Source organism: Carcharhinus amblyrhynchos, chromosome 23, assembly GCF_965287045.1.
Source record: "Carcharhinus amblyrhynchos chromosome 23, sCarAmb.v2.hapA, whole genome shotgun sequence".
In the NCBI taxonomy this organism is placed as follows: domain Eukaryota; kingdom Metazoa; phylum Chordata; class Chondrichthyes; order Carcharhiniformes; family Carcharhinidae; genus Carcharhinus; species Carcharhinus amblyrhynchos.
The window spans coordinates 3,296,651-3,314,658 of record NC_137346.1 but is presented as its reverse complement, the minus strand read 5'-3'; the positions used below and the strand labels follow the sequence as shown (position 1 = coordinate 3,314,658).

The 18,008-nt window shown below is 48.0% G+C and overlaps 1 protein-coding gene across 1 annotated transcript in view; it reads left to right on the top strand.

The window, feature by feature from the left end:
- The window catches only part of pitpnaa (phosphatidylinositol transfer protein, alpha a), a 43,578-nt gene extending 38,519 nt beyond the window's left edge, over positions 1-5,059 (top strand). The window contains exons 10-12 of the mRNA XM_080211044.1: positions 1,836-1,958; positions 3,392-3,460; positions 3,991-5,059. Of these exons, the coding sequence (XP_080067170.1) occupies positions 1,836-1,958; positions 3,392-3,439 (171 nt within the window). The 3' untranslated portion in view covers positions 3,440-3,460; positions 3,991-5,059. The remainder of the gene's footprint in view (positions 1-1,835; positions 1,959-3,391; positions 3,461-3,990) is intronic.
- The last annotated feature ends 12,949 nt before the right edge of the window (positions 5,060-18,008 follow it).

Genomic DNA, 18,008 nt, shown 5'->3' with positions numbered 1-18,008 from the left:
GAGTAGGCCATCTAGCCCTTCGAGCCTGCCCCGCCATTCAATAAGATCATGGCTGATCTGAAGTGGATCAGTTCCACTTTCCCGCTTTCTCCCCATTACCCTTAATTCCCTTGTCTATCAGAAACCTATCTACCCGTGACTTAAATATATTTAGCGAGGTAGCCTCCACCACTTCAATGCTTCAAAAGATTCTCCTTCTCTTCCTCTGATCCTTTTTCTGTATCTTTGCTGGTTATTGAGAATTTCTGCTGATTTACTTTGTCAGAGCCTTGCACAGTTTTGAACACTTTGTCAAATCTCCCTTAATCCTCTGTGCTTTCCTCTGAATGAGGAACGAATATTGGCCATGACACCAGCATTAAGCATCTCTAACAGTGCAGCACCCCCTCAGTATCAGCTGCTGAGGTGGATTACTCTGAGTTCATGTAAAACTCTGCCCATGTCCTACCTCTCACCATGTCCTGTTTTCGCTCTCTCACATCAGCTCCTGGCTGAGCAATGTCTTGATTTCAAAATTCCTATCCTTGTGTTCATGTCCCTCCAAGGCGCACACACCCCCTCCCTTCCATCTTTGTTACCTCCACATAAACAGATTATGAAGGAAATAAATAAGATAGAAGCAGGGAAGTTGTTTCCATTGGTGGGTGAAACTAGAACTAGGGGGCATGGCCTCAAAATAAGGGGGAGCAGATTAAGGATTTAGTTGAGGAGGAACTTCTTCACACAAAGGGTTGTGAATCTGTGGAATTCCCTGCCCAGTGAAGCAGTTGAGGCTCCCTCATTGAATGTTTTTAAGGCAAAGATGGATAAATTTTTGAACAGTAAAGGAATTAAGGGTTATGGTGAGTGGGAGGGTAAGTGGAGCTGAGCCCATGAAAAGATCAGCCATGATCTTATTGAATGGTGGAGCAGGTGGGAGGAGCCAGATGGCCGACTCCTGCTTCTAGTTCTTATGTTCTTGTGTTCTCCTCCAGACTTTCAACCTTCAGACCTCTGCTCTAATTCAATATCGTGAGAATTCGCTGATTGTGATCACTGCATTGTTGCTGCCTGAGCCCCAAGCTCTGCAACTCCCTATGTTTCTCCACCTCGCTTTCCTCCTCTCTGCTCCTTCAAACCCATCTCTTCCACTAAGCATTTGATCATCTTCCCTAATACTTCCTTATGTGCTCTGGTGTCAGATTTTGTCCAGTGCTCCTGTGAATAATCTGATTTAAACAGTTGCGGCATTAATTGGATAGCTCCCCAGAAAGAGGCAGCCTGGACAGTGAGTTGAATGGTTTTCTCTTGAGTTTGTTGATTTGATTTATTGTTGTCACACGTATTAATATACAGTGAAAAGTATTATTTCCGGCACACTACACAGACAAAGCATACCATTCATAGAGAAGGAAAGCAGAGCATGCAGAATGTAGTGTTACAGTCATAGCCAGGGTGTAGAGAAAGATCAACTTAATGCAAGGTAGGTCCATTCAAAAGTCTGACAGCAGCAGGGAAGAAGCTGTTCTTGAGTCGGTTTGTATGTGACCTCAGATTTTTGTATCATTTTCCTGACAGAAGAAGGTGGAAGAGAGAATGTCTGGGGTGCGTGGGGCTTGGTGGAAGGAAGGGAATTGGAAGTAAAATGAAGCAGTGATTCCCCATGAGCCCAGTGCAGGTTCCCAGAGTCTGGGATTGTGATCACTGTGCAGTGTGGGGACCGAGCTCTGTTATTAGCTCATGTCTCTGCTGGGGCTGGACTCTGACTTGGAGGAAGAGCGTTGACTTCAGATTGAAGAATAATCTTGTCCAGTTGTTGCTTCTGATGTTAAATTTTTTTGTCTGTTTGAGTGCAGCAAGAAAAGCGTTTATTCACAGTATTCCATCGGCAGTTGTTCTGTTGGATGGACAGGTGGATCGGACTCACTATGGATGATATTCGCCGTATGGAGGAGCAGACAAAGAAGGAGCTGGATGAGGTGGGTTGAGCCAGAGCTTAGATCGATAGTGGACCTCTGGGAGCCACTACCTCTGGCACAGCCTGTCAGAGTGTCTGTTACTCAGAAACCCAAACCATGTTGGGTTGGTGGAATTTAACTTGGCTTCATTCCCCTACCTGCTGGAGCCACTACCACCACCCTGGCAAGTGGTGACAGCCTGGAGGTCTGACGACTCAGTCCCATCTGTATGTCCTGGGCCTGGAGGGTGGAATGTGCCAGAATGTCTGCTGCTGTCGCTTCTAAAATTGGAACATTTTGGATCCGTTGTCAGCGATTGAGAATAAGTGGGGCCATGTTGACTGCCCTGTCCTCTTCAATCACACAACTCCCCACCCATGCTGTGTAGCAGAGTCAATCCCTTTCCCACACTGTGGCCTCTCTTATGCTTTCTTTCCCACATTTGTTTATTTAGCTCCCTTAATCTGTGCCTTTTCCAAAAGGCTCAGGGAGTTGGTATTTCTGATAAAGGACCTATTATTGCTGATATAGGTGCACTATGATGGGATGAATGGGCTCTGGTAATCTGATATTTCAATTCCCACTTTTCCTTGAAGTCCAGGATCTTGTGCTGGGAGTTGGGGTCTGTGGTATGCACAGAGAGGAGCGGGGGGGCACTTACTGGGTCTATTTCCAATTTCTCTTGAACTCAGACTGATTGAGTATCTGCATCCTCCTGCTCCTTGCAGTAATGTTCTGTCACAGCCTGACTCCCCCATCAGTGACACAATCCACCACTTAATGTCATTAGAATCATACTGCTGTCTGTTCCCCACCCCACACCCACAGTGAGGCAGAGCCATTAACTATTCATCCCCTCATTCATTCTCAACTTGCTAATCACAAACTGAACAGGTCAGCAGAGGCTGGGATGTGCAGAAGGTAAGCAGGATATTGGAGGTTTGCTACAGTTTGGGGACAGTATTGTGTGTTTTGGAGTCTAAAAAGTTTTAAGTTTAGTTATTAGTCACAAGTAGGTTTGCATTAACACTGCAATGAAGTTACTGTGAAAATCCCCTGGTACTCACAGACCAGCACCTGTTGGGGTACCCTGAGAGAGAATTTAGCATGGCCAATGCACCCTAATCAGCATGTTTTTGGACTGTGGGAGGAAACCAGAGCACCTGGAAGAAACCCATGCAGACATGGGGAGAACATGCAGTCTCTACACAGTGACCCAAGCCAGAAATCGAAGCCGAATCCCTAGCATCGTGAAGCAGCAGTGCTAACCACCGTGCTGCCCTGCAACCATTGAGGGGGCGAAGGGACAGGGTCGAAGGAATGGCATCAGGGTTGAGGGGGCAGGGTCTGGGTGGAGGGGAAGGGGCTAGCATCTAGGGGCTGGGGTCAGGATCGAGGGTGTGTTGGGGTTTATTGTGATTTGTATAATGACTATTCCATGACCTTCTCTACAGATGATACTGAATGGTCCAGTAAGGGGACTGACTGCAACTGATGACTAGCCGCAGTTTCCTGTTAATGCTGTAAGTAATTGTTAAACTCTTGGATCTAAAAGCAAGTGTGTATTTGCAAAGTGATATAGCACACGTATTTAGCAGGGAATCTGAAGTTACGATAACATGAAAGATTCAGTTACACTAGATTAAATAAGGTATATTTCAATTAAAGGGTTACAACGAGAGTGGCTGTGTGAAACTGTCCCCCAGTGAGAGTCAGCACCTTGAGGAACTGTATCCCAGTGAGAGTCAGCTTCAGGGACTGTCTCCCACTGAGAGTCAGCACCTCCCTGGTCTTGAATTCACCTCTACCCTTTCCCCATAACCCTTTAACCCTTTTTCATTGGGAATATATCCATCTCCCTCTTGAAACCATTCAATGATTCAGACTCCACCGTGCTATGGGGCAGCGAGTTCCACACATCCACCACCCTCTGAGAGAAGTAGTTCCCTGTCATCTGTGTTAAACCTTGCGCCTCTCCTCCTGTAGGGAAGGAGTTAGGGAGGGAGAAACTGTGTTTGACACATTTTGATGAATGTTGTTCTCTGTTGAAAAGCTTCTTGAAGTCTGCGTCCAAGGCTCCAACACCGCAGCCAATGAAAGATGTCTCAGCTCACCGAATAAACCATCCCCATCACCACATTTATAGGATGATTCCTAACTAATCTTCAGACGTTTCTAGAAGAAATTGATTGTGAGCGGACAAAGAAATTTAAAACACAAAGCACTAAGTTTTATCCCGTACAGAATATATTGAGTGTTAGAATTTGCTGTGTGCTGTCAATAATCTGCTGTGTGTCTGGACCAAAACCTGATTGTGGTTTCTAGATGATGACCAATCTGATCTTTCCCAGCCAGTGGCCATGATGCATCCAGTATTTCCGCATTTCCATTCCTGTATTGGTAACCTATTAACTGTTGTTAATTTATTTGTGTATCATTAACTTATTTGGTTATCTTAAGTGCAATAAAATGCTCCAGAGTTGCCGCTGTCTGGAGCATGCCTGCATTCTCAGTTCCCCAGAAGCACAGGCAAATTGGTGAGGAGATGAAGTGTGGGGGGGGGGGAGGTGGGACAGGGGGTGCTTAAAGGAGACGCTATCAGAACCTCTGCACCCATCCCGTCAGGTGGCGGGGAGGGGAGGGGGTCAGTGTGGGGCAGGGTCTGGTAACGTCAGTGTTGGGGAGGGAGCTGAAAGGTGACCCTGGGCCGTCTGTCAATGTAACAGCGGCTTTAACCCCATTTCAGTCCCCCCACTGTCATGGTAGACAGACGGTTCAGAGGAGGATGTGATTGCCTCTTATTTACGGGCTTCAGTGTGTTGCTGGTATCTGGATGTAAGTTACCCAGACCCAGGTTCTTATCTCAGGGCTGAGATTCAATCATGTATCTCCCCCTCTAGACGATTCCCCCCACCCCCACCTCACTGCACCCCCGGCTTCATCTCTACTAAGTGGTTATTTCATGAGATCTGTCACATTCTCTCCCTCTGCCTCTCTCAATCCGTCCCGTACTCTTTCTCATTGTCACCTGGTTTCATTTTATTTTTCACTTCTCCAAGAAAATGTCACTTATTTTTTTAATTGTTTCACTCACGCAATAATAAAAGAAAGTCCAATAGCAACCCGAATCGTATCTCTGTGTGTTGTTTATCTCTGTGTATGTGTGTGGGCGCACGTGTCTGTGTGCCATGTAACTTCAGACCAGCAGTACGCAGTGGGATGGATAGGATAGAGGTGGAGAGACTCTTCCCGCTCAGAAAGGATAGCAGGACTAAGGGGCACAGCCTCAAGATAAAGGGGGGGCGGTTTAGAACAGAGTTGAGGAGGAACTTCTTCACTCAAAGGGTGGTGAATCTCTGGAACTCTCTGCCCGTTGAAGTGGTGGAGGCTGCCTCGCTAAATATTTTTAAGACGCGGGTTGATGGGTTTTTGATGAGAGGGGATTAAGGGTTATGGGGAGAGGGCGGGAATGTGGAACTGAGCCACGACAGATCAGCCATGATCTTATTGAATGGCGGGGCAGGCTCGAAGGGCTAGATGGCCTACTCCTGCTCCTATTTCTTATGTTCTTATGTTCTTCCCAATGGAGTGAGTGACCTGTCTCCAGCTCCCAGCATTGCAGCTGTGGGATAAACGGCTGGAGCATTAACATATCCAATGGTTTACAAAGACCACTGTAGCTCCATAACCTCTATCCTGAACAATTAAATCTGTCCGTCTGGAAAACTCCCTACAGATATTGAAGGGAGAGAGTTCCAGATCCTGGGTGGATGTGGGGGGGGGGGGGTGGTATAAGTGTTTCCTGATTTCACCCCCGGTGCTTGTTTTGACTTTTTTTTAATTCTTTCATGGCATCACTGGCTGGAGTCACATTTATTGCCCATCCTTAATTGCCCCTGAACAGAGTGGTTTGCTAAGGTTTTTTAACCACGTTGCTGTGGATCTGGAGTCACATGTAAACAAGGCTGTGACCTTTCCATTTTCCTCAACACTCTACCTCATCCCCAGGGAGCTCACCACAGAGTGAAGCTACTCTACAGGATAGGTGGAAAACTATTCAACCTCCACCATCTCCATTCCAGAACCAAGATCACCCTAACCTCTCATCGAGCTGCAGCGCGCGCTGGCCCCTCTGCCTGTGTGGGTGCGCACTGGCCCCGAACTCCCAGCTATCAGTGATACATTAACAGAGGCAGATGAAAGAATGAGCCTTCAGTGAAATATATAGAAGACAAAGGTTCTGAGCCCGCTCCCCTGTCCAGCGAGCCACTGGACAACGTGAATCATTTCCCATCCTTTGGGAGGCTCCTGTCAGCCAGAGCGCCTGCTGCTCAAGAAACTGAACATGGTCTCCAGTGTGACAGCAAAGCCTTCAACCCTCTGAGGAAGTATGTTTGATGACGAGGACCCCAGCAGCACAAAGTTCAGGGTCCACAGAGCCACTGTGATACCTGCCCTGCAGTACGTGTCAGCGACATGGGCAATGTTCTCCAGACCACTGGATTGAAGGTATGGTTACTAAATTTGCCAACGACACTCAGGTATGAAAGTAAATCGTGAGAAGGCTGTAAGGAGCTACAAGGTGATGTGGATATGTTTCGTGAATGGGCAAAAATCTGGCAAATGTAGTGAAATGTGGTAAATGTGAAACTGTCCATTTTGTCAGGAAGATTTAAAAAAGCAAATGATATATAAATGGAGAGATTACAGAGCTTGGAGACGCGGAGGGATCTAGGTGTCCTAGTGCATGAATCAGAACATCATGAGTGAGGGTAACTCTCTCACCCTGACACTGAGGTGAGGCTAAATCACTCCAATCTAATCCTACGCTCCCTCAGAAAGAACAATATATTCTGCTTTTCGATTTAATGTTCTTCCTTTCTTTGCCTGAACTCGCTCCAATAAGCGATAACAGTGTTCTATGATGCATTAGGATGATGGGAAAATGGTAGCGTTTTATATCACAGCTACTGTGTTGTTTGAACCATGTCTGGGCAGGAAATAAGAACAGGATGTACTTTAAGAGTCAAAGGACTGGGGTAAACACAGTAAAAAGTCTGACAACACCAGGTTTAAGTCCAACCGATTTATTTGATAGTAAACTCACTAGCTTTTGGGTCAGTCCCTTCGTCAGGTGAATGGAGAGTTCTGGCCTCAGACAGAGCATATAAAGCACAGACAGTTTACAGATTACTGATTAGAATGCGAGTCTTTACAACTAACCTGCTGTTCAAGTCTTAAAGTGGCCGACAATGTGAGTGGAAGGAGCACTGATCACAGTTTAAAGAGATGTGTATTGTCTCCAGACAGTACAGTAAGTGAGGTTTTGCAAACCCAGGCAAGTCACGGGGGTTACAGATAGTGCGACATGAACCCAAGATCCCTGTTGAGACCGTCCTCATGTGTGCGGAACTTGGCTATCAGTTTCTGCTCAGTGACTCTGCGCTGTCGTGTGTCGTGAAGGCCGCCTTGGAGAATGCTCACCCGAAGGTCAGAGGCTGAATGCCCGTGACCACTGAAGTGTTCGCCAACAGGAAGGGAACAGTCTTGCCTGGTGATTGTCGAGCGATGTTCATTCATTCATTGTCGTAGCGTCTGCATGGTCTCCCCAATGTACCATGCTTCGGGACATCCTTTCCTGCAGCGTATCAGGTAGACAATGTTGGCCGAGTTGCAAGAGTATTTACCATGTACCTGGTGGATGGTATTCTCACGTGTGATGATGTCATCTGTGTCGATGATCCGGCATGTCTTGTAGAGGTTGCTGTGGCAGGGTTGTGTGGTGTTGTGGTCACTGTTCTCCTGAAGACTGGGTAGTTTGCTGCGAACAATGGTCTGTTTGAGGATGTGTCGTTGTCTGAAAGCAGGAAGTGCGGGGTGTGGGGATAGCCCTGGCGAGATATTCGTCTTCATCAATGATATGTTGAAGACTCCGGAGAAGATGTCGTAGCTTCTCCGTTCCGGGGAAGTACTGGATGACGAAGGGTACTCTGTCCACCGTGTCCCATGTTTGTCTTCTGAGGAGATCGGTGCAGTTTTTCGCTGTGGCGCATTGGAACTGTCGATCTATGAGTTGAGCCATATCCTGTTCTTATGAGGGCATCTTTCAGCGTCTGGAGGTGTCTGTCACGATCCTCCTCATCTGAGCAGATCCTGTGTATACGAAGGGCTTGTCCGTAGGGAATGGCTTCTTTAACATGTTTAGGGTGGAAGCTGGAGAAGTGGAGCATTGTGAGGGTGTCTGTGGGCTTGCGGTACAGTGAGGTGCTGAGGTGACCGTCCTTGATGGAGATGCGTGTGTCCAAGAATGTAACCGATTCTGGGGAATAGTCCATGGTGAGTCTGGTGGGGTGGAACTTGTTGATGTCATCATATTGCTGTTTCAGTGTTCACCATGAGTCCAAAGGAAGAAAATGTCATCGATGTATCTAGTGTATAGCATCGGTTGAAGATTCTGTGCAGTGAAGAAGTCTTGTTCGAACCTGTGCATGAAGATGTTGACATATTGAGGCGCGAATTTGGTCCCCATGGCCGTTCCGTGTGTCTGGATGAAAAACTGGTTGTTGAAGGTGAAGACATTGTGGACCAGGATAAAGCGGATGAGTTGTAAAATTGCATCTGGAAACTGGCAGTTGTCGGCATTGAGTACTGTGGCAGTCGCAGCAATGCCATCGTCGTGGGGGATGTTGGTGTAGAGCACCGAGACAAGGAGCGTCCCTGGTTCAACTGCTCCATGTGTGCTGAGTTTCTGTAGGAAGCCCACAGTGCCGTGACAAAAGCTGGGGGTTCTTTGTACAGTGGGTTTCAGGATGCCCTCGGCGTAGCCAGAGAGGTTCTCACACAGTCCCGTTGCCTGATACGATGGGACGGCCGGGTGTGTTTGCCTTGAATATCTTTGGGAGGCAGTAGAGATCTCCAATGCAGGGAGTACGTGGAATGAGAGCACAGAGGGTGCTCTGAAGGTCCAGATCAAAGGTCTTGATCAGGTTGTTGAGTTGATGTGTGTTCTTTGGTCGGATCTGCGGGTAACTGTCTGTAGTGTTCCTCATTGTTTAGTTGTCGGTACACTTCTTCACAGTAATCCGTTCTGTTCAGTATGACGATGGCCCCTCCTTTGTCTGCTGGTTTGATGACAATGTTGCGGTTGGTCTTGAGAGCGTGAATGGCGTGTTGGCGAACCCTTCAGTGGTCACGGGCATTTGGCCTCTGACCTTCGGGTAAGCATTCTCCAAGGCGGCCTTCACGACACACGACAGCGCAGAGTCACTGAGCAGAGACTGATAGCCAAGTTCCACACACGTGACGGTCTCAACAGGGATCTTGGGTTCATGTGGCACTATCTGTAACCCCTGTGACTTGCCTGAGTTTGCAAAACCTCACTGGAGACAATACACATCTCTTTAACCTGTGATCAGTGCTCCTTCCACTCACATTGTCGGCCACTTTAAGACTTGAACAGCAGGTTAGGTGTAAAGATTCGCATTCTAATCAGTAATCTGTAAACTGTCTGTGCTTTATATGCTCTGTCTGAGGCCAGAACACTCCATTCACCTGACGAAGGGACTAACCTGAAAGCTAGTGAGTTTACTATCAAATAAATCAGTTGGACTTAAACCTGGTGTTGTCAGACTTTTTACTGTGTTTACCCCAGTCCAACACCAGCATCTCCACAACATGACTACGTTAGGAAGCAGTGCAGACATGCAGAGGAAGTACTGAAGAAGCAACAGCATGAGGGAGAGAGGAGAGAGAGAGAGAGAACTTTTTCAGAAAGCAGCTCAGCTAAATGAAGCACTGAACGCAACAGCCAGTTTGAGCAAAAGATCATTTTCTTTGCTGAAGACCATTCCCAGATCCTGATCCCATTGTACGATGGTAACACTGACCAGTTTTGACCCATTGGTCTAGGGGTGCTGTTAGAGAAATGAGTGGGTCTCAGTAGAATTCAGGATTATGGGGAAAATAGATGCTTTTGTATTTATAAAGTCTGAGAGGGGCTTTAGGATCACAGAATCACTATAGTGCAGAAAGAGCCCATTCGGCCCATCGAGTTCTACACTGAGCACAATCCCAACCAAGCCCTATTCCCATAACCCCACATATTTACCCTGCTAATCCCCCGACACTAAGGGGCAATTTAGCATAGCCAATCAACTTAACCCGCACATCTTTGGACCGTGGGAGGAAACCAGAGCACCCAGAGAAAACCCACACAGACATGGGAAGAACGTGCAAACTCCACACAGTCAGTGACCCGAGCTGGGAATCGAACCCACGTCCCTAGCGCTTTGAGGCAGCAGTGCCAAGAGCTTACAATTAATTTTCCATAGTATAAGATTGTATCTTTCAATTGTTTTATTACTCAACAAGTACTTTATTGTTGTTTAAACAGAGATTAGAGTTCTCACTCTTGTTACAAATGTTTCCTGTTGATGCTTATTGCTTTTGAACATTCAGGTTGGAACACTCACATAAAATCAGCGAATGCAAGAATGATCTCTAATCTTCCCAACCTCATAAATATTTTCAAAGAACCTAGACTTAGTCAAGTGTTCTGCCGATATGGAGGTTTCTTTAGACACTGGAAGTTTTGTCATCATTCCCTTATCCTTTCTGAAGCATAACCACAATGTCTCCAAGTAGTCCCGGATGTTATAAAGGATGATAATTGGTTAGAAATGAGGGTGTGTTACCTTACTCAATAGGTAGTTGTTGGGGTTGGACGGTGAGGGTTCAGGCAAGAATTTATTTCTTGACGCAACATTTTGGGAGATAATGGATATAATCAGTAGCAGCATTCCTGGAATGATATCCGATTCCCAAATGGGAACTGTAGAATTTCACAGCACAGGTGGAGCTATTTGATCCATCATTGTCACTGCACACCTATCAGAAAGAACTATTCACCTCATCCCATTTCCCATACTTCTCTTTTTATTTCAGTCTGGATTGTATATTGGAGGTTATTCCCACCATTGTTTCTGGGTGGGAACATTCCCTGTCCCAACAATCACTCCACTCATATCAGTCATTACTGCAGCTTCCAGTGTCCTTTGGTTGAGAAAATTATTGCAACAGACAACCCAGTACCTGCTGTAAGAATGCTTCATTTGATGTGATGTGATTTGATTTATTATTGTCACATGTATTCTCATACAGTGAAAAGTATTGTTTCTTGCACGCTATACAAAGCATACCATTTATAGAGAAGGAAACGAGAGTGCAGAATGTAGTACAGTCATAGCTAGGGTGTAGAGAAACATCAACTTAATGCGAGGTAGGTCCATTCAAAAGCCTGACAGCAGCAGGGAAGAAGCTGTTCTTGAGTCGGTTGGTACGTGATCTCAGACTTTTGTATCTCTTTCCTGACGGAAGAAGGTGGAAGAGAGAATATCCGGGGTGCGTGGGGTCCTTAATTACGCTGGCTGCTTTGCCGAGGCAGCGGGAAGTGTAGACAGTCAATGGATGGGAGGCTGGTTTGTGTGATGGATTGGGCTACATCCATAACCATTTGTAGTTTCTTGCGGTCTTGGGCAGAGCGGGAGCCCAGACCAAGCTGTGAGACAACCCGAAAGAATACTTTCTATGAGTCAGGCCTACCAGCAGCCTTGGTTGGTGGAGGAGTCAGAACAATCTGTCACATTCAACACTCAGACGGGTTTGTTCAATATAACCCTCTGGATTCTGCAGTGCATTCTGGCGAGTTTGGATAATCTGTTGCTGGGATTCCTCGTGTAGCAATTTGCTCGGACAGCATTCTGATCACAGGGAACCTGGATCAGGATAGGAGAGATTTCCAGAGGCAGGGCTGTATCTGAACTGAAGCAAGTGCATCCTCCAGGCACGTAACGTGGAGTATTTGGGTCACAGAATCACCGTGCGGGGTCTGTCCCTGGTGGAAGACAAAGTCCGAGCTGTTGAGGAAGCTCCGAACCTCCAGGAGTGAGTCTGAGCTCAGGTCATTCATAAATTACTCCAGGAAGTTTCTCCCCGGCCTCTCAGCAGAGTATCTACTACTTCCCAAAGAAAGTGAGGGCCAGCACTAAACAGAGCATTTCAAGGCTGTGAAAGTACTGCTATAATCAGCTAATCTGGTTTAATTTGATCCAGAAAGAAAACTCATTCTTCCCCACGATGCCTCACCCTGCAGTGTTTAGGGTAGAACTCTCTCTCATCCCATGGAGAACGGGATCAGAAAAACCTGGTTTTGCTGGCAGCTGAGAAGGGTCATTTGCAGTTAGACAAGGAAGATCCAGTCATTATCATTGCTGTCATACGGTTCCATCAATACCCCCGATGGTCATTGATTCACTGTATGTACCACAGCCATTGATGAGGCTTTTTAGTGAATCCAAGTTTGGGTGGCACAGTGGTTAGCACTGCTGCTTCACAGTGCCAGGGACCCGGTTCAATTCCAGCCTCAAGTAACTGTCTGTGTGGAGTTTACACGTTCTCCCCACGACTGCATGCGTTTCCTCCTGGTGCTCCAGTTTCCTCCCACACTCCAAAGATGTGCTGGTTAGGTGCGTTGGCTGTGCTGAATTGCCCTTTAGTGTCAGGGGGATTAGCAGGGTTACGGGGATAGGGTGGGATTGTGGTCAGTGCAGACTCGATAGGCCGAATGGCCTCCTTTTGCACTGTATGATTCGAAGTTCATTCCTCCCATAGCCTTAGTGAGAATGCAGTACTGGGCTCTCGCACTGTCAGCCTACCAACATAACGTGGTGTACAGGACAGGAAAGGACAATGCAAACACAGATATGTAGAATCATCTCCATTCACCAGACATGCCAACCAAGACATTCTTTCCTCCAGAGACAATTTTCTTGTTTGAGAGACTTTCAAATTCTCCAGTGAATGCCAGACAGATTAACCAGGACCCTGTTCAATCCCAGGTGAAGAGATTCTGTATACAGGGATGGCCAACACTTATAGGGAATGATGCATCGAGACCAGATGCAAAAGGGGAAGGTGAGCTGAGTGTGCAGGATGGTTGTATCCCCTGGGGTCCAGAGTGGTCACTCTCTCCTCCCCACCCCCACCCCCGGTCATTCACAAATCCTGGGTGAGGTCCATGATGCTCACCTGTGTACCCCTCAGTGAAAGGTTTTGCCAGGTGAGACCTTTGGCCTAATATGAATCAGAAGATGAAATCCTGTTGTGTGTTCGCTGAACCAAAAGATGGCGCCACCATAGAGCCATATAGTTTACAGCACGGAAACAGGCCTTTCGGCCCAACTTCTCCGTGCCGCCCCTTTTTTAAACCCCTAAGCTAATCCAAATTGCCCGCATTTGGCCCATATCCCTCTATACCCATCTTACCCATGTAACTTTCTAAATGCTTTTTTAAAAGATAAAATTGTACCCACCTCTCTACTACTACCTCTGGCAGCTTGTTCCAGACACTCACCACCACCTTCACTCTGTCCACCTCCACTTTCAAGGAGCTATGAACCTGTACTCCTAGATCTCTTTGTTCTGTAACTTCCCAACGCCCTACCATTAACTGAGTAAGTGCTGCCCTGGTTCAATCAACCAAAATGCATCACCTCGCATTTGTCTGAATTAAACTCCATCTGCCATTTGTCAGCCCACTGGCCCAAATTGCCATTATACCTGTGGGAGGGGCCTGATGGTCTGTGGTCTCAACTTCATGGCTGCAATTTTCCCAGAGAAGATCTAAGCACTGAATTTGCAGGAAAACTGAAGTGGCTTTTTCAGTGGGAGTTCGGACTCGAATCTCTGTGCGAAGCAGGGGCCACAATCAGGAATTTCATTAAAAGCTTGGAAGGGGCGGGACGACAGTTCTGGAACTCTGCACATGCGTAGTGGCTCCGATCTGTCATCCTCCTAATCACTGGCCAGCCTGGGACCCTCACAGCACTGCCCCTCCCGACACTCCCATGGCCCAATCGCAGCCCCCATGAACCATTCCAGGGTCAGCCCCACCCCCCATCCCAGAATGCCTGATCCCCAGCACCCTCTCTCCACCCCCCCCACCCCCACATTTCTCTGCCTCCCCCACAGACCCCTCCCAGCACAACCGCTTGGCTGACCACTGCCCTCCCCAAGCTGCTCTGATCGCTGGCCTCCGACCAATCCCAATGCAGAGTGGCAGTGGCACCCCACCCCCATGTCTAGGCTTCACCCTCTAGCCCCCCCCGGCACTGCCCGATGCCTGGTGGGCAATGCCAAGGTGCCCCTGGGTGTGGTACTTTGCCCCTTGGGCAGAGCTGGGGGCACAGATTGGCACTGCCAGTGTGCCTATGCCCTGGGGCACCTCCCCCAACCCCCCACCGCCCAACTCCCTGGGGGGCCTTTTATTGACTCCAGCAGGGTCTCCCGCTAGTTCCGGGAGTTAGTCTGAACTCCGCTGGGGTGGGAGATGCTATTGGACCCGGAGAATTCAGCCCCCGGCCCACATTCAAATTAGATTAACAACAGATGCAAAATACTTACCATGTGGTCCTGCTGGTTTCCAGCATGGCCCCAACTGTGCCCAATAACTGGTACAGGGAGATGCACACGCAACAGAAATGTATGAGCAAATCCTACGAATCAGCCAACACGCGATTCTCCCAGCCCACCGTGCGAAAAAATTAGCGCATCGGGATGGGAGAATCACACCCCCAGGGTCTTTTATCGATCATATGTTTCTAGTTATTGTGCATTGTAAGTGGTTAGGAGTACACATCTTGAGTAACATTATAGCTCCCATTGCCAAGTTTTTGCATCTCATGGTTTGCTGGATTCTTCTGAAAATTGTGTAACACTTCTGAGTGATTTATTCCAGGAATTTTATGCAAAGGAATGGAAATCAGCATCTGTGTACCGTGCCTTTCGTGAGGCACCAAATAGTACTGTGGCACAGTGGTTAGCACTGCTACCTCACAGCACCAGGGACCTGGGTTCGTTCCCTGGCTTGAGTCACTGTCTGTGTGGAGTTTGTACATTCTCCCCGTGTCTGCATGAGTTTCTTCCGGGTGCTCCGGTTTCCTCCCACAGTCCAAAAGACGTGCTGGTTAGCTGCATCGGCCATGCTAAATTCTCCCTCAGTGTACCCAAACAGGCACCAGTGTGTGGCAACTAGGGGATTTGCACAGTAACTTCATTGCAGTGTTAATGTAAGGTTACTTGTGACACTAATAAATAAACTTTACTTTTTACTTAGTCACCCGGGTCCTGTGGAAAGCTACTGTCAGCTTCAATGTCCTTATTCTGTTTGGTTTATATTCTTGTAAATAAAGAACTTTAATCTTCCAAAGACATTTGTCCAGCTTTCCAATGTCCCGCAGTGGAGCTGTATCAGCCACATTTCCCAGGAAGAGTCTCTGCTGCTTGTTGTGGGTTTTCCGGAAGCGGTTTCTGCATTTTGATTGGTTCGAAATGTTAACACTGGGGAATGTCTGGCATGGAGAGAACGGGAGAGGGGTCGGGGGATGCGGGGAGGGGGTTGGGGATTTTGGGGAGGGGTTGGGTTGGGGATTTTGGGGGGTGGGGGGGGTTGGGGTGCTGGAGGGATTTTGGGATATGGGGGGGGGGGGGGTTGGGGTGCCGGAGGGATTTTGGGATATGGGAGGGGGTTGGGGATGTGGGGAGGGGTTGGGTTGGGGATTTTGGGGGGGGGGGCGGGGTAGTGGTTGGGGTGCCGGAGGGATTTTGGGATATGGGAGGGGGTTTGGGGTGCGGGAGGGATTTTGGGATATGGGAGGGGGTTGGGGATGTGGGGAGGGGTTGGGTTGGGGATTTTGGGGGTTGGGGTGCTGGAGGGATTTTGGGATGTGGGGAGGGGTTGGGTTGGGGATTTTGGGGGGGGGTGGTTGGGGTGTGGGAGGGATTTTGGGGTGTGGGAGGGGGTTGGGGTGCGGGAGGGATTTTGGGATGTGGGAGGGATTTAGTTTCTGAGCTCCCTGAGGCCGGGGTTTGGTGACATTCTCCGGCCCTCACCTCACAGCGTTCCTCAGCTGCGGATGAACTGAGTCTGTTCATTTCCTGAAACTGCTCCAGTCCCGATTGTAGGAAAGAGGTAAGTGTTCTAGAAGATTCTTTCAGAACCTTCGCCTCTGAAACCCTTTTCCAGAAAGCAGTCATCTTGCCAAATGCGCTCAGAGTTGTCATGGAAACAAAGCAGCCAATTTACAGACAGTAAGCTCTCCCCAGGCAGCAGTGACCCTCCCATTTCCTATGATGATGACTGAGGGATAAGGACCAGGAGCCCAGGGTAAACTCTCTGCTCCAATTCCAAATAATCAGAATCTCGAGTATCGCTGAAAAGAAGTCAAAACTTTTACTCTTGCAATCATCAGGACACATTACAAGAATACAGGATAAAAGAACAATTTATAGTGTACGAGAAGAGAGCGTTGATTGCTTGGTAGAGGTGTTGCCATTGGAGAATGCACCTATTGATAGTGAATAACAGTTCACTGCCAAGCATTGTTTGAAATTTAAACCATGTAGTTTGACCCTGTGGTCAGGGTATTGCTCTGAGTAATAAGCCAATGAATGGCTGTTGCTTGTTTTGTTTAGCTGAAACAGGTGCAATATGTCTACCTGTCTTTTCTGTCTGCAGATAACTTTCTGATAGAGTACTGCCCTTTGTGTCACAGACAACACCCTCTGTGCTTTATCTGTGACATCTGAGTCATGGGACTGTGGAGAATGTATCTCTGTTGCTCATTGTGTATCTTGCTCCCTGAAGACAAAGATTTTCATAGAATCATTACTGTTACTAGAGAGGCGGTGCTCGACAGACTGGAGGGGCTGATTGTGGACAAGTCCCCAGGACCGGATGGAATGCATCCGAGGGTCCTGAAAGAAATGGCGGAGGTGATAGTGGATGCCTTGGTGGTTATTTTCCAGACGTCGCTGGATTCCGGGGAAGTGCCAGAGGATTGGAAAACGGCTAATGTTACACTGTTGTTTAAGAAGGGTGCCAGGCAAAAGGCGGGGAATTATAGGCCGGTTAGTTTAACGTCTGTGGTAGGTAAAATGTTAGAATCCGTCATTAAGGAGGAAATTGCGAGGCATCTTGAAGGGAACTGCTTGATAGAGCGGACACAGCACGGTTTCATTAAAGGGAAGTCGTGTCTGACAAATTTACTGGAGTTCTATGAGGATGTGTCTAGGGCGGTGGATAGAGGAGAGCCGGTGGATGTGGTCTTTCTGGATTTTCAGAAGGCGTTTGACAAAGTACCTCACAAGAGGTTATTGCAGAAGGTCGAGGGACATGGAGTTGGGGGTAGGGCGTTAGCGTGGATAGAGGATTGGTTGTCAAATAGGAGGCAGAGAGTGGGGGTCAACGGGTGCTATTCGGATTGGCGGATGGTGACTAGTGGAGTGCCCCAGGGGTCGGTGCTGGGGCCTCAGCTTTTTACCATTTATATAGATGATCTGGAGGAGGGAACCGAGTGTAGGGTGTCGAAATTTGCTGATGACACCAAGATTGGGGGAACGGCAAATTGTGCGGAGGGTGTGGAGAGTCTGCAGAAGGATCTAGATAGGCTGGGCGAATGGGCCAGGAAATGGCAAATGGAATTTAATGTTGGCAAGTGTGAGGTGGTCCACTTTGGTAGGAATAATGGTAGGAAGGACTATTACTTAACGTGGCGAAAAACTGCAGCAGAGGGACCTTGGGGTCCTTGTGCATGAGTCACAAAAACCCAGCTTGCAGGTGCAGCAGGTGGTCAGGAAGGCGAATGGGATGCTGGCCTTCATAGCGAGGGGGATTGAATATAAAAGTAGGGAGGTCTTGCTGCAGCTGTATAGGGCATTGGTGAGGCCGCAGCTGGAGTACTGTGTGCAGTTTTGGGTGCCGCACCTGCGCAAAGATATTTTGGCCTTGGAGGGAGTGCAGAGGAGGTTTACTAGGCTGATACCGGAGTTGAGGGGGTTGAGCTATGAGGAGAGGCTGAATAAACTAGGCTTGTACTCGTTAGAGTTTAGAAGAATGAGGGGAGATCTCATTGAGATGTATAAGATGATGAATGGGATGGATAGGATAGAGGTGGAGAGACTCTTCTCGCTCAGAAAGGACAGTAGGACTAGGGGGCATAGCCTCAAGATAAAGGG